This window comes from Rhamphochromis sp. 'chilingali', assembly GCF_963969265.1.
Source record: "Rhamphochromis sp. 'chilingali' genome assembly, chromosome: 19".
Lineage (NCBI taxonomy): Eukaryota > Metazoa > Chordata > Actinopteri > Cichliformes > Cichlidae > Rhamphochromis > Rhamphochromis sp. 'chilingali'.
In genome coordinates, this window is record NC_137946.1 from 11,395,128 (window position 1) to 11,412,347 (window position 17,220).

Genomic DNA, 17,220 nt, shown 5'->3' on the forward strand with positions numbered 1-17,220 from the left:
AGGTGGCAATCCTTAATCTGTCTTTGTATTCAGGAGAGTATCTTCATTATTCAAATCTCTTGTATATAATTATTATGTTTGCATGGTTGAAAAACTAGAGGAAAATGAGACGAGAAAAAGAAAGAAGTAAAGTTTGAGATCTCTGAGCTTCCTTGATAGGTTCATCCTTAATAGTCTTGGACCTATCTTACATAGTATTGCAAATAGACTTGACTTGACTCTAAAGCAGTAAAATGTGATCTTGAGTTTAAAACAGCCTCTGATTGAAACTTGTAATGTAAAAAAAATTCTGGTTGCATGCTTTGCCGATGGCTTTGATGACTTTTTATTTAACCCCAAAATAATCAAAATGTGTCTAATTTTTCATAGTTTCCTGATAAATGAGCATTAATCATTGATCAACTGTGATATTTAAATGCGCAGTACTGGTATATGACGAATACTGTACAGCCTGAATATTATTGGTTCAGACCGACTCGGATTGATTGCAACGTCTGTCCGTGTTTATAAATTAGATCACAGTTACCTGCAAACCTTTGCTAATCTGTGTGAAAGTGACTGCAGTCGAATTGCAACAATTGTTGGAGACAGGTTGCTTGCCACAATGTGACCTGTGCAGTCGCCCTGTGATCCAAGGAGTTTGACGGTGTCCCCTGTTTTAGCTCCAGCTATACTTTGCGTTTTGCGGTTATTCGGAACATGCTACACTGCATGTTAGCATGCTAGCATTAGCTTTTTGCTCAGATATCGTTTTGTCGTGCGACACAACATATGGCACAAAAAATACAGCAGCTTACTTACACAAACTGTACAAAACCTGGCACTTGTGCTTAAGTACTTATACTCAAGTCATCCTGAAGTCATCTAATCCTCCCTGCATTGAAATGAATACAGAACTGCCAACATACCGCACACACAGACACACACACAACAACTTAGATATTCACTGCCCTTGCAGTCAATACAGACTCTGTAGTAAATCCTCCTGGAGGTATCAGTATTGGTTCACTGATCCATGACCCTCAGTGGAGGCGGCATTAATGACCAAACGTTGGAGAAACTTCAAAGAGCAACTGCAAGTCCCTCTCAAAGTCCCTCTATACGCTCCATGTGGGCCAGTGTATATTTTAAAAGCAGAGTTAATATGACGTGTTTCATCAGTAGATCTGATAATAGTCACTGTAGGTTTCTGCTCTTGTGCTAATTTCGTAAGTCGCAGGCAGAGGTGTGGCAGAAATACTAAACACTTAAAAGCATCCGAGTGACAGAACAACGCTGTACATATAAAGAGAGCGTTATTGAATGCTTTAAATAGATAAAGTTTAAAATTCAAATAGAAGTGTAGCTTTGGCTGTAGATCTCTCTGTGGGAGCAGAGCACAGTCAGTGTGGGGCAAGCTTGCCTGCATACAGAAGACACATCAGTCCTCTCTGTTTCACTGGGCCAGCTTTCCTTCTTCACTTTAGAAATAAGCTGCTTTAACTCTGTTTTCACTTGAATAAATGGAGGTTAGCATGATCAATAAGTGGAACTTTTTCAGATAATTTCACAATGTTTATGACCTTGTGGGAATTTTTCTTAATTGCATTCGCTCAGTTTCTAGATCATGAGCAGAGGGGTGTTACTGTGCTTTATCGAATGTGTAGTGTGATATTATATTTGCTATTATGAGACCTTGAGGTAATTTAGGCGTTTCCTTACATGACTTGTTTGCTTCTTCTCTGTCTCCTCTTAGAGGTTCTCATGTCTGCCATCTTTCCTCCTGCGTATCTCCTCACTGTGATTTGTTTTTCTTTTATTTCTCTCCATCCTTCACTCTGCCCTGTCTGTGGGAGTGTGTCACAGAGAGCTGTCATGTATGTCGGCTGCTGCTGTTCACACCACCTTAGAAGCAAAGCCTTCCCCAGGGAATCTAGCCAAGTGCGGTGATACAGGCTTAAACTCTGACTGAGGGGCACTGAGGGTGGCATGTTGGCAGGAGGCAGTCTTATTGCACTTTTTATAGATGCATCCGTCTGCATGTGTTGTTTGTGTTTGCTTTTATGTCCATGTCTGAATATGTACAGCTGTTAAACTGATGAACAACAGTAGCACAAACCTTTGCTGCCCCCATATTGAAATCAGTGTTTTACTTGACCCCCCCTACAAGGCTATTTATGATCAAGTGTTTTTCTTGCTTCAGCAGTGCTTCAGGCTGGAACCTCGTCGTCATTAGGCTTTAATGTTAACCTAAGAATCATCAGCAGTCAGACTGTAAGAGCAGCGTTTAGCTCAGAGTAACCAAAGTGGACATTTTTGTCCTCGTGCGAGCGGTGAAACTGTGACCTACTGTGTGTGTCTGCATGTATTGATTTGCCTGTAAGCAACACTGACTCAGAGCCCTCCTCTTCTCTCTCCCACAGCTCTCCTTTACAAGCCGATTGACCGTGTTACCAGAAGCACCCTGGTTCTTCATGTGAGTACACAGCTTGCACTTGCATGGCTTTCAAGGATCAGCTGAATCTAAAGCTGTTCTGGCAGAAATGTCTTACTTCTAGTGTTTTAGGGTGGAGAAAAGACTGAGAACTGTGTCAAGATAAAAAAACAAAAAATAATAATTGGAGCAGGTTGCAAACACATCCCTGAGATTAAAAAGACGTGCAAGAATTAAGCCTAAAGCCTGCTTTTTGATGTTTATCGCTGAGTCCTCTCAGTCCAAATCAGCCTACCTCCTTGGAAGAGAAATAATGGTGTAGAAAGTGCCAGCGAAGCAAAGCAGAGATCTCTGGATGTGTCCAGTGTGGTCGCTGTAGTGTAATGCATGATCAGGTTTGCATGAAAGCTGACAGTAAGATGCTCTGTGCATCCAGCATGAGCATGTGTGTCATGTTCTTGTCACGTATGCAAACAAACAGAAGAAAATTGGTTGATGTTAATCTGGGAGGAAAGAAAAAACCGAGACACAAGATTGTTTTAGTGTTTGTAAGGAGTCTGTGTTTGTGCAGCGCGATGACGTTTTCGAAGAGAAGATGAAACTAAATCTGAATCTCTGCTCACAAAGGTCAGTTGCTTCGTGGTAAATATATATTTTAGATGATTGAATGTACTTTCACAGGATTTGCTGAAACACACTCCAAAGGACCACCCGGACTTCCCCCTCCTGCAGGACGCTCTGCGGATTTCTCAGAACTTCCTCTCCTCCATCAATGAGGAGATTGACCCTCGCAGGACTGCTGTTACTACACCCAAGGGCGAGGTCTGTGTGTGTGTTCTTACAACACGTCTTGTCAAGTATAGAGAACTTATGTTCATATCTTTAGAACATTTGTCTTCACTTTTCCTCTCATATGAAATATTATTAGGTACTTTGAGAAAACTATAATAAATGGTTGCATTGCTTTAAAACTCCAAAAGGAACATTTAAGTTAAAAACAAAGACATGCACGTCTCTGTAAAGCAAACTGTAATATATATGTTAATTTAGTAAGTCAACTTATTAATCCACAATCTCAACGATGTTTCGATTCACAACAACAGTTAACACAGAGTTCTGTTACAGGCCCGTCAGCTGGTGAAGGATGGCTTCCTGGTGGAGGTGTCGGAAAGCTCCAGGAAGCTACGGCACGTCTTCCTCTTCACCGATCTGCTGCTCTGTGCCAAGATGAAAAAGACGGCTGTGGGGTGAGTCCACCTTCATCCTCTGACAGTGTGAAAAGCTGTGAGCGCGATTATCGTTAACGTCACCCCCCTATCCCCATTCCCATCTGAAAAATGCTAAAATGATGTGCGAAAGCCAGAAAGTGGAACGGGGACGGGGCGTGGATGGTGCGGCACAAGAGTCGCTTATTAATTTTTGGGGCAGAGAAAAATGCAGGGTGACACGGCTCTGTCACAGAGTTTTCTTTTGAAGCAGACTGTAGGTATATTCATTCGAGGCTTAAGGAGCTTTGGGCGGTGATGGCCTCTTTCTTTCATTTGCTCCCTGTCACAGCAACGTACTTTCATTAAATCTTCAAATGTGCACAGATGTAGTGAAGGGAAATAATTCAAAATCACCCAGCCACTGATCTAAAGTTCCAAAACTCTGAGCGAGTCAGCTCAACAACTTCTAAATGATGAGACTCAGTCTGGATAAAACGTGTGCTATTTCAAAAATTTCCATTGACGAGCACAAGCCTCTAAATGGAGGGCGTCAGCGATGTTTTTACATACATTTCACGGTGTCACTTCACTCTGTCCACCTTGCACAGTTTAGGATGTTAAGCTACGTTAAATAAGCTACTGTTTTATAAATTGATAGAAATGCCAGTGTTAACATAAACATTTATCTGCTTCATAACAATGCATTTTATTATTTAGCTCAAGGCTCATGAAGCCTGTTGAACTGGGTTCTGCCTCTTTAAATATCCACGCTTTTTCGTCGTCTCTGTGTTTCTGCCCGTGTGTCGTGCAGTTTTCCTTCCACATCAGCTATCAAACCCGGCGTGCAACAGAAAGGATCACTTCGGAAAGACGCACTCCCTCTCTGATTCCAGCTGTGGCTAACACGGTGGTGTTTGAAGCGTCGGTAACAAAGAGAAAGACTCGCAGGCATTTTTGTCTGTATTGTTTTGAGCAGTGCAGCAGAGTAGCAGATCTACACGCAGGACAGAGTTATGCTAAATGTATGAATAATAAAAACATTTTAAAAAAGAAGACAAAAGGTGTAAGTAGAAACTGAAGGTGTTGTGTTTCAGGGTGCAAGCTGAGCAGGCGTTAAAGTAAAGAGAGTTGACAGAAAAAGATCGCTCATGTTTGTGTTTGTGTGCGCTGCTGCGTGTCAATCTTTGACACATGTCAGTAGATCGAGGGTCACGCTTACAGCACCGACTCGCCTCCCCTTCGTCTGATTGGTGCCTGCTTTGGTTGACATTCACCGTTTCTCTGTGTCAATTGCAGCCGCCCCTCACTTGGAGGAACACATAGTGTTGCCATAACTACCAAACCTGTAAATGGGGCTATAATATGATCTGGGTTGTTATCTCAGTGTGCTGCCTACAGCCTACGCGCTCACACACAGAACAGAGCAACCATCCAGAAACTCAATCACCTTGACTTTAGTCACTGAGGAGCCCTAATCCCTGCCAAAAGCCGTGATTATCTGCACTCTATTATTTTTAGAATGAGTCAGATTTACGATTGCCCGCTGCACGTTCTGCACCTTGGATAATTCATCATTTCTTTATATATGCACCACCTTTGCTGTCTGGCATTAAAGAACCACATGATTTGATATGGTGATTTATTCATTTCCTTCTCAGTCAGGTATCAAACCTAGCTCCACCCCCTTTTCTTTGTGTTTCTCTAAGTCTGTGTCAGAGTCTGATTAGAACAGAAACAAATCGGTGGTCTGTAACATAAAAGGACTTCCCGAAAGACCCAAGAGCGCGTAAACAAGAAGGGCTTGATAATGGAGTGGGTGGGTGGGGCAGAAGATCAGGGGACCATAATCTGCAGCGGGAGGATGTAAAATTAATGTACTTCGTTAATGAAGAAATGACAAAGTCCTTCTGGTGGGAGCCGATTGCATCACTGCGAAAGCTTTGAGTGGGAACATGAGACTAAACACGGAGCAAGAGTCCTTTGTCGATATGGCTGAACAAATCTTTGAAGTTCCAGTTAAAGTGCACGCCTGAAAAAAACGAGTGCAGTAAATAAAGTAGATAAACTGTGTTTCGAGTAGCTGCTGCACTGAGATCAGTAAAATCTCATTTGTCATTTTACGCGTGTTCCCTGTTTTGCTCAAGGACATTTTAACATGCAGGCCAGAGAAGCCAGAGTATTGAACCACTCCCAGTCCACAGTGGCTCCACCTTTCAGGTGGTTGTAGTGGTGCGAGTGCAACATGCAGAAGAGAATATCACAGAAATGAGAACATTAAAACTGAGTTTGATTGCTTGATTTGATTGTTTAAATAAATGCATATAGTTGACAGTAAGTTTTATATGTAGGACGCTGGTAGTGTTAACACATGCTTGTTTAGTATGGATTCATTGTGACATCGAGCTGCTTAAACTAGCCGTCTGATGAAGGTATTAATGTCGTCGATGAGTCGACTGTGCAGCACTCAGAAATGTTAATTAAAATCTCATTAGAGACGGTGCACATTAGTGTCCTCAGCCCCTGTGGAAATAATGTTGTGCATTCATCATTTTTATTAATGTGACTTTGAATGAGTGGGCTATAAAGAAATGAGGTCAAATGAGCACACGTTTGAATAGAGAAGTGTAACATTTGTTAGTGTGGCTTCAAATTGTAAACCGGTTTGCTTCGGTTTTGTGCGTCCATTCAGTTCAGTCATGATTGAAAAAGAGAAAAAAATATATTTTTTTTTTAAATATTTTGACTAATTCTGTTTCATTTCTTCCATCCTCCCATCCTCTCTCTGTCTCTCTGCAGTCGCCATCAGCAGTATGAGTGCAAGTGGTACATCCCTCTAGCGGACTTAACTTTCCAAACCCTGGACGACTCGGACGCTTGCCCGAGCATCCAGGTCCTGCCAGAGCACGAGATTGAGGAGATGAAGATCAAGATCTCGGTCTTAAAGAATGAGATACAGAAAGAGAAGGTAATCCTTTTTCCTGGCATTTGGAGCCCAATTCAATGTATTCGCGAGGCTTACAATGGCTTATTCGGCCATCTTGGGTTTAATTTTGAGATGATCCAGGATTAAAGAATAAAGGGGCAAATTCAGGGTTTGGAGCCCAGTTCTAGACAGCTTTAGAGTAAGAAAAGTTGCTGGTCCTGTTATGAATAACAGGAGCTTTTTGATGTTCATCTTTAAATTCTAACATATGCATAAAACAAATACATTTGAGGCCAAGAGCCACACAATTAGGAGAACTTGGTTATTTTAAAAGCAGCTTCTTTTAGTTTTAATCATCAGCTGGATTCTTTTTATTTAAGAAATAAAAATAAATAAGAAGTAAATAAGAAGTAAATCAGAAGTTCGGTGTCATATCAAAGCTTTGTGACCCTTCATTTTTTATTATGGCCTACGCAGACTTTACTAAATGAATTGTGACTATTGTGTGAGTGAATACAAGCAGCAAAACAAGTCCAAGTACGAATAATAAACATCCTGAAACTGAGGACAGCTGCCGTTTCCTTGAGTATGAGTGGCAAAAGTGCTGATCCAGATTTAAACTGTGACTTGTGTGTGCCACGGTATGAGTCTGTTTTGTTTAGCACATGCTGAAATGCTCAGTTGTCATTTTGAGGTTGAAATAAAAGATGTTACAAGTACACAGTAATCCACCCCCGCAGCCATAGCTGCGTTTAAAGGCTTCAGGAGCGCAGAGTTCCTGTTATTCCCCTCTCGCGGTGTTAAAACTCGCCCACCCGGAGCACAGCGAGTGACCACGGCTGGTATGTGGAGTCGCAGGAGGCGAATGCCGGGAGAGATCGAGCTGATTGTATCCAGGCAGGCTCTGACTCACCGCTTCCTGGTGAGGGTTGGGGCTGTGTATGAATTTGTTTTCCTCCAATAACGTCAAGAAACTGCTGCATGAATTATATATAAAGACTCTCACAGTATGGGGCTTGCTTTAAGCAGCTTATAGACACTTTGCTGGAAAATATGAAAGATTTCAATAAGGCAACGCTGAGTAGTCCTCACTTTAAAGTTCAGTTTGTATGTGGTTAAAAATATAGACGATGGGTGGTTTGATTTTGTCATGACGTACAGAAGAGAAGCAAAAGAAATCCAACTCATTAATAATAGAAATTCTGGTGTTATTGAAAGATCTTCACTTGAACAGTTGATGAATTTTACTTAGCCACCTCCAACCAAACGCAACCAGACAGGGTTGGGTCTAAAACCTAAGAGGTCCTACAAGTGTGATCTCTGCAACCGCTTTGCAGATGTAACACAAACCACTAATCAGCTGCAGTTTAATCTTTCACGCCCCGCTTTTCATACAAAGAGGCGACAATAGAAACCTAACCAAAGACAGGTCACTAAATCTCTTGGTTTAAATGAGGAACTAGATTTTACTGCATATGTTTTTCTTCTTTGTGTGTTACTCTCTTGTTCTCTGTAACTGGTGCACTGCCTTATGATTATCATGCTCTGGTTAAATTTAAACTCGACAAACACTGAGGGACAAAAGGGCACCAGCTTCTGACGTCTTCATACGTTCACACCCTGTTTAGCCACTAAACTTGTTCAGATTTGCCAATCCGCGTTGTTAGGTAGCCAATACTGGAATATGACACTTTGGAGGTGGAAGTTTGGTGTTACGTCTCTGTGAAACTCCCCGACGGAGACTTGTCTGCGTTGGAGGCTTTTTGTTTTTGTAGGCTAAACATGACTGTGCTGTACAAATAAAGATGTTTTAACTGTCAGTCATGTTGTCATTAAAATAACTTGATGAGATCCATAAAGCTGACTGTACACTCAGTGTGACTGTCTTTTTTTCCATCATGTCAGGCGTCTGCTACATCTGCTTCATTCTGTTTCTTAATGGAAAAATTAAATTCTAGCTGAAGTAGCTCCAGAAATTTAGTCTCACAGTAAAACCCAATGTTCAAAGAAAATGGATACAAAAGGAAATCAGTCTTATAACTGAGGAAATTGCTGCAAAATCCTCGCACATTGAAATCTGAAATGCCAGAGATGATAAAGAAGAGTACCGACAACGCAACTGGAACCGCGCTGAAGCTTTAACACAGGCTGGGTTACACAAGGAACCCAACATCAAGGGGAAGGGCTCTCAAAGTCAGATCATATCACCCCCCCCAATCACCCACCCCCCACCTTGCACCTCGACCCTCATTTTGTAAGTCACACTGAATCTAAAAATATAAGCGTCTTCTGTATGTGTCAAGACCTGAGATGAGTCAGAGGAGAAGTACAAGTCTCACTGTCTCAATCAGGAAAAGATTGTGACTGTTTCGGATGCTGCACAGCAGTGCTCGGTGTTTTACTCTCTTTTACTTCAATGAGTACGTTTCAGCAATCAGCGAGATTCAAACAGTCTCTTTTCCTGTCCGTGTCCTTGTGCAGAAAGCACCGAAGGGTCAGAGCCGCGTGGAGCGTCTCAGGAAGAAGATGAACGAGCAGGAGTCCTGGTTGCTCCTGCACTCCCCCACCATCCCCTTTCGCATCCACAACAAACATGGAAAGGTATTCTGCCCATTCTTAATCTGTTACTGGCTCCATTTGTGTCACTGCACTGTGCAGGTTTCACCACTAGAGGGACACATTTTACTTTCAAAGAGTCTGCTGCTACAGATTTAAAGTTTGAATCCCCCAAAACAGCATCAGAGAATTTCCCATCATTCCGATTGATGTGTGCTAGTGAGGATTTTTTCCAGCTATTTTGGTTGTAATTGCTAACTGTGTGTGTGTGTGTGTGTGTGTGTGTGTGTGTGTGTGTGTGTGTGTGTGTAGAGCTACCTGTTCCTGCTATCCTCTGACTACGAGAGGTCAGAGTGGAGGGAAAGCATTCAGAAACTCCAAAAGAAAGGTACGATTGTGTTCACTTTTCAAACACTGCTCCACAGAAACATAAAGGTTTGACCCCCACCTCCCTATATGATGTTTATGATATTTATTTCCTTTCTTTTTCTTCCAGACCTCCAGTCATGCGTGTTAAGTTCTGTAGAGCTCCAAGTATTGACCAGCTCTTGTTTCAAACTCCGAACAGTCCACAACATTCCTGTCACCGGCAACAAAGACGGTAAGAAACACGAGCAGGAACATTTTTGTCTCCCTCTCCCTCTTCCCTCTGCTTTGAATTTAACTTCACACAAAAGTGCCTGTTACACTCTGAGCACTAAAAAAACCACATAATAAGTTAGGGGGGCCTTGCAGGAGATAAATTTAGGCTACAATATGTTTCTCATCTAGCTCGGAGCAGTCAGTGCCGCGCAGTGTGTCGGTGGCGTGCTCGCAGCTTCTATATGTTTGTTTTTTCCTCCCGATCTCCTCATTGCATCCACTCCTAGAGTCTTGGGGGTGGGGGGGTGGGGGTGACATTAAAGCCATCTGCTCCATCTACTCTGATCTGCTCAGATGGCAAGAGGGTCTCTCACACAAAGACAATACTCATGCACAGACACAGAGCTCTTACACTGAAAGGCACGCTGTCCTGATGTTTTTGTGTCGTGTTTCCTTTCTGTGCATTAGAATCTCTGTGTTTGATATCCAATAGATTTAAAGTCATTTTCAGATGGATTTTAGTTTTGTATTTTCAAAGTAGTCAGCAGAATGACAAGTGACACTTAAGTGGTAGCATATTTTTTGGTGTGCTTTACCCCACGCCCCCAAACGAGGTGTTTTATTTCAATGCAACTGAACTTTATGTCTGATTCTCTGTTTTTTTTAATTTAACATTTAACACGGCATCAGGCTGTCAGAATAACAGATAAGTAAGTCAGACGTGACAGTACATAACACCACACATGGATACACAACATGACATACAGACAGATTACTGTTAAAAATGCATTTGCACCACTTGACATGGTTTTAATAAGAGAATTAACTCTGTTTGCTTTCCCTAAACAGGTTCTTCTCACTGCTTTGGTGGACTTTTCCTTACATGTTATCTTCCTGCTGCTTTCTGTGAGAGCTTACTGAGATTCCTGTGTTTTAAATCAGACTTCAACTCCTGCGTTGTCTTAGACTTTTGACCCGCTCCTCATTACGAAGCTAGAATAAACACACACACACACACACACACACACACACACACACACACACCTCCATCCTGACATGTGATGCAGGGAGCACAGCAGGGGTTTAAATGGAGACCAGCTGGTGGAGGAATGTCTCTCATACTTAAGAGGATGGATGACTTAAATACTCACTCTTTCATTTGACTCCATTGAATAATCATCAGTTATCACATATTAGTTCATGGTTTTCCATTGAGCATAATAGATAGAAAGGGCAGTCGGTCTGCTATGATGCTGAACCTATGAACCGACTCTCTGTGAAACTCCCCTGTTAGTTATATAAAACACACACGCACAGTTAACCCCGAGGGCTGACTGCTCTCCTCTCAGCTGCCAACAGTGGAGCTCACAGCGGTTCTGCTGCCCTCCACCCTGGTTTATTTACCAGGAAGCAGCCGGGCTTCACAGGCCTCAACCAAAGCAGGACTGTATCCTCTTCATGTTTCTGTCGGCGGTACAAAGAGGGGTGTATGGGCTGGCCAAAAAAAAAAAAAAAAAAAGAGATCCACCCACGATCTCTATTCGAAGGGCAGCTCAGTTTCGATGGCAGACGTCTGTGCACTGCTAATGTGTGGTCTGATGCCAATCTGACAAAAGGCTGTAATAACGGTTAATTTTCTTTCAGATCCTCCAATAGTTGTTTCCTCAGCCGTTTCCCTGATTTCGTTTTATTCTGTTTTTTTCTGAAGTCATGTGAAGTTTAATCTGTCTCTTCTCAAATGTTGATAACTGACTGCTGGAGGGAATGAGAACCAAAACACTCAAATGAATGATTAAAAACAATAAGAATGTAATCTCCAGTTCGGACCACCCAAGAAAGAATACAAAAACCCACTAGGGTTCCCACTAATCTGCCCCACTGAGCAATTTTAGTTTGAATGGATCTGGATGTGGCAACACACGCTTTAACAGTGAACTTTCAAACTTCACACATATTTGCATGGTTCATTTTACCTCGATGAATACCACTAATTCATGAGCCGACAGAGGGGAAAAGGTGCTCTAAATGGCCACGTGAGCTGACCCGCTTCCAGCGAAGGGAAAGAGACTCGTTCACAAAAAGCTGAAAGAGCATGTAGCATTAAAGTCCTGCTGTTGGAAACAACAGAAGCAAGTTTAGTGTCAGTGCCAGTAAACGAGTCTGCAACAGATAGAAAATAATACCACAGCTGTCAGTGATAATAAAAACTAATAGCCTGCACACAGGTGCAAAATAGGGTAAGCTCGAGAGAGAGAGAGAGCTAGTATCATCATTAGCATTTAGTGATCAGGCAGTACAGGAACAAAAAAATGTACGAGATGCAGCAGAAATGAAATGAAACCTGCTGGTAGAGCTCATGCTCCATGAGACGAGTTCCTTCTCCTTTGTTTCTTTCTCTCACAGTTTATCTTTTTTCTTTACAATATCATCGCAGAGATAAAGACAGGATGCCGGAGGATCATACATTTTATAGTTTGCAATGACTTCTGATTACCCTGCTGATTTTTGTGCACGGACTCCCGTATGTGCACCCGTGCTGCTCTAACTGCTCTGTGTGCTTGTTTTCCAGATGAGGAGACTCCTGGCCTGTACGGCTTTCTGCATGTGATTGTCCACTCTGCCAAAGGATTCGAGCAGTCAGCCAGTAAGTCTGCCAGAAACAGCTTCTTTTTTTCTTTTCTTTTTTCCTCTAACTGCACTTGTGCGCACACTCCGGCTCAGCATCTGCTTACACATAGCGGCTGCGCATATACTTGTCTGCCAGCAAAACACATGACCCAGTCAATCATCACAGCCGGCACATGCAGTTTCCATCATCACATGGCCAAGATGCAAAGGAAGGAAAAATCAAGAGAGAGAGGGAGAGAATGAGGTTGTCTCAGAGGAAGCGTTGAAGCCAAAGTGGGATTCCTGCGGTTGTTTTCGTTAAGCAGACATCACAAGTGACAAAGATGCTGAAGGCACATTGAAAAGGAGGAACGTCAAAATCACAAACAGCAGCATTCAGAAGTGGACAGCTGGCAATTGTAATACCACTCGTCTTTGTTCACACACTATGCTATTGCCTTACCTTGCACAAATGTTTCTTTGTATAGCTGTGTGCGTGTGTATGCGTGTGTGTTATCTACCGAGCTTGACGTTGGCTGAACCTCCACAAAGGCTGTTTCAGATGTGTCAGCGGTGGACAGCTGGTGCTCCGGTACACTCCGTGCCCCGTGTTGCTCAAGCACCAGTTCAAATATCGAATATCAGGAGAAGAGATGGAGAGGGAGAAATGATTTCCTCAGTTACCATGACAGCCTTCAGTGCTGGCCCACAAGAATTTCCCAGTTAATGGATTGGAAAGCACTCTCTCCTGAAAGCCTGTTTGATCCTCAATGGAGCGCAGAGAGCTAAAGGCTTTATGGAGTATGTGTGTGTGTGTGTGTGTGGAAGCAACTTTGGTAGTTTCACTGATACAGTTTTGATGTTGGTATCTCCAGTGGAGCGTACAGACCCAGGGTGGGGCATGCAAGCCGTGGAGGCATGGAGGATGTGCTGGACTTGTTTGGGACCGTGGTGTTCATGATGATGATGAGGGAGGTTTACGGGGATGCCGTGAGAGAAGTGCTGACCTTGATGATATATAACACTACTGTTACACAGACAAGTGTTCTAAATGAGGACAAGAGTCGAATTATTAATTATCAGATTTAATTATTGGCGTTAAAGTGAAGCTTCAGCCATCCATAACTTATATCTGATTTCATTCATTCGTACAGGTCCTCTAATGTGTGTTTACACAGGTTTAATGCCTTTTACTTGTGGTAGATAAATGGGTGGGTGATCACTGTTTATATGTATGTGTGTGAGTCACTGAAGTAAATTTATCTACTATACCTGATGATGTATTTCCAGTGGCATGTGTTCATTATTCATATTTTACTTTGTAAGGTTTATTGCTGTGATTTCAGGATTAGGCAATCTCTTCAGTATGGTTATACCAATCTTTTAATACTATATAGGTTAGTTCAAAAGTCTAGTTTTGAACTGCTGTGGGTTCTGAGTCTCCATGTAAACAAAAACGCCTTTAAATGTAGGGACTGTGACTAGTAAAGGGAGGGAGGTGACTGATATGATGGAGAGAAGGAATGAGCCGTTTGGAGGGAGAGGGTGAGATGGAGGCAAATGATTCGCTGAGGTGACCCCTAAAGGAAGCAGTCGAAAAAAGAAGAATGAGGAAAGTGTAGTGTCTGCTATCATACTCTGCCCTGCAAAACAAAAACAGTCACATGCTCCAAAATCTCCCCAGATCGCCTGTAACATTCGAGTCCCTAATAAACTTTGGCAATGTCACAACGTTTGTTTCCATTCAGAGTTTTGCATTGATGATGGGAGAACATGAAGTCTTACATAACACATCCCAAAAAATCTCAATGGGGTTGAGATCTGGACTCTGCGGTGGCCGGTGCATGTGAGACAATGAGGTCTCCTTAACCACTCTTTCACAATTTGAGCGCGATGAATTCTTGTATTGTGTTCTTGAAATATTCCTGTACTGTCAGAGGATAAAGATGGAAAAATCTGGTCATGCAGTGTATCCAGGTGAAGCTGGACCTGACAAACTGAAGCACCCCACATCAAAATACATCCCCCACAGACAGAAGGTTAAGTGATCAATTCAGCAACAACAGTTTTATTTAATTTGAAAGTTCAACAAAAGAAATCAAATAATAGCTCAAATTAAATAAACCCTTAGTAATATAATACACGCCTTTTATGGTGACTATGTCTGACTAACATCAGGACGGTACATCTTTGCCAATTGCTTCCTACAGCTTTATTTAATATTCATGTTTAGTTTTTAAAACCTGTCCAGCATCGGCACAGTTTCTCTGGGGTTTCAAACACATACAGAGATCACTGAGACACACTGTATTCCTCTGCTTATAGAATTTCCTCCAATACCACAAATGACTAAAATTACAAAGCCCCCTCCAGATGTAGCTTAATGATGGGATTCGGTTTGTGTACAGGTTTTGTGTGGCGATGTTCCAGCCTGTGTTAAAGCTTCAGCGCGGTTCCAGTTGCGTTGTCGGTACTCTACTTTATCGTCTCTGGCATTTCAGATTTCAACGTGCGAGGATTTTGCAGCAATTTCCTCTTTTGCATAATCGTGTGTGCGCATGTGGTTTCTGTTATTGCAAATGGTGATTATTTTCATATTAGAATGGAAATGTGTAATGATCTGAAACAGCAGTCATTATTCACTGTGTCAGGTTAAGTGGGCACTGAATGCTCCACAGTAGGCTTTCTCTTTCCCCCTCCCCCTCCTTTTTTTTTTTTTTTTTTTTTTTTAAATCAAAAAAATCAAGTAAGCATGTAGTCGAAGATTTTACTGAAGCTGTTATTTATGCCACTACAATCTTCCCCCAGTGGGAAAGGGCTTGGAAGCGCAGCCCAGGGCAAAGTTAGTCAAACTGGGTCACAGAGGGAAAAGCTGGGAGTTGAGCGTCTCCTAAAAACTCAGATAGAAAAAAAATCTATGGAAATACTGACCTAGATGAGAAGCAAAAAACATGTCATGTCATTTTATTCTTGCTTTATTTTTATTTGTTTGTATGTGTGAGTGTTTGCATGTCGTTCCCTTCAGAAAGATGCAACAGTTAGCTCAATACACACCTATAGAACTGCACTTTCTGCATAGGGTGGGGGCACAGATCCACATTAGAAGATGAGAGAAAGGTGCATTTTAAAATTTTATTTTATGGTCAATGCACAGTTAAAGCACCTACTTGGCATTTTTAAAATTTTTGTTTCGTTTTGACGTTTTTGCTTTTCGATGTTTTTCCTGTAAGGCTCAAGTTCAAACCACTGCTGAAAGTGTTCACACGTTCTCAAGACTGTATTTCTGTGTAATCCAATCCAGCCATGGCTGCATGTATTCTCTATGTCAGGCTTTTATTAGTTTTCTTCTTCTGGGTTCTGTTTAAACAGTTGAATTATGGCATTTCCCTGCTTATTATGTTTTGTAGTCTGAGAAGAATATTTTGTCCTGAAGCAGCGGTTTTGGTGACTGTGATCTGTAGCTGCTGAGACACTAGTTAGTTGAACTGATTATCACGCGTCTCCTGATTCTGTGAACCAACAGTTTGAACCAGCATTCGGCGCAGCCTCGGGCAAAGATTAGCCTGCTGTATAAGAACATACGCGCCCCACAAGGGCTACAGCCCACAGCTAATTGAGATGGAAAAGGATGGTATCCATTAACCCTGTATTTAGGGGTCAGAGACCCCATGCTGACCAATAAATCCCCCTCATACTCTGAGCCTGGTGGCGACCTGCCAGAAAAATGAAAACTCCAGGCCTCTTTTAGTCTGTCCTACTTCTCAAAGCCCTCTTGGATCCACTGTGAGGACACAAAGACCTCTCAAAATATGCTCTCCATGGCCTTGTTTGAATTTTAGGTCTGGGCACATAAACCCATTTCAGCTGGAGAGGAAATAAACTTCCAGAGAAAACTGGGAGCTGCTCAGGACTATGTATACGCTTCTCTACTCCAGGGCTAGATGAAACGAAGAGGATTAAATCACATTAGAGTTGCACACAAAGAACCGGTTGAATCGCTCATTGCAACCATCAGAATGTTGCCGCCTCTTTAATGAAGCAGACTGTGACAGGTAGTTTAAGGATTTTTCCAGATGTCAAATCAGAAGTGACAGCCGTGAGCTGTTATGCTTCCGTACATAGCGGAAGCGTGCAATAACCGCTTCATGTTTTTTTTTTAAATATCCCCCAGATGGTCGCACTGAATTCCCCTTCATTGAACTTCCCTCGTACCACCACCGCTAATCTCTTCCTAACTGGGAGTGATTATGGCAAAACCTTTTAGGATGCTGAGAAAACAAACAAAGGGGGAATAAAACCAGATGGGACGACATTCCTTTATACTGTACGCTCCTTTTTATCCTATAGATACATGTGCAAACGTTTTCTCCAGTCGCAGCTCATCCAGGTGATGTGGTTGGTATCCTCTCATAACCCGGCTCGTGTCAGGCTCTTAAATCTTGTGATCGTGATGATGACTTTGCTTGTGACTTTTTTTTTTTTTTGTTTAAATTAATGTCTTTTTTTATTTTATTGCATATGTAATTAAACCCACTCCCCTACCGTTCAGCTCTCTTGCTTAATCTTAGTGACTGTCCCGGTGAAAGGTCGAACCACTCACCCATCCATCATGCTGTCTAGTGGAAGTTAACCCGAGGGGTTAAGTCCAACATAGGGGATGTAGTGGAGACGCTTTACAGACAGCTGGTAGCACAGTCTGCAGGAATGGTTTCAGGAGCATTTAAAGAAACACATTAACAGACTTAATTGCTCTGTGTAAGAGCTGAGTGTGAGCTGATCCCAGAGGAGGGAAGCGGGGCGGGATACTGCTGCGGTATGAGGATGTTAAGAGTGGCGAGGGGCTGCCGGTGCTGATTGTGTACACAGGGAAGAGATTGTTGCCTGTCTGCTGTCAAACGGTAGCATATTGACAAATTGGAGGGCTTTTTTCA

At 42.4% G+C, this 17,220-nt stretch overlaps 1 protein-coding gene across 4 annotated transcripts in view; it reads left to right on the forward strand.

Annotated features, from left to right (window-relative positions):
- The window catches only part of abr (ABR activator of RhoGEF and GTPase), a 119,480-nt gene that overhangs the window by 66,081 nt on the left and 36,179 nt on the right, over positions 1 to 17,220 (forward strand). For all 4 annotated transcript variants that reach the window (XM_080866077.1, XM_080866073.1, XM_080866074.1 and 1 more), the window contains 8 exons: positions 2,403 to 2,455; positions 3,095 to 3,235; positions 3,539 to 3,660; positions 6,418 to 6,586; positions 9,026 to 9,145; positions 9,413 to 9,488; positions 9,597 to 9,701; positions 12,252 to 12,326. In XM_080866077.1, the coding sequence (XP_080722203.1) occupies positions 2,403 to 2,455; positions 3,095 to 3,235; positions 3,539 to 3,660; positions 6,418 to 6,586; positions 9,026 to 9,145; positions 9,413 to 9,488; positions 9,597 to 9,701; positions 12,252 to 12,326 (861 nt within the window). The remainder of the gene's footprint in view (positions 1 to 2,402; positions 2,456 to 3,094; positions 3,236 to 3,538; positions 3,661 to 6,417; positions 6,587 to 9,025; positions 9,146 to 9,412; positions 9,489 to 9,596; positions 9,702 to 12,251; positions 12,327 to 17,220) is intronic.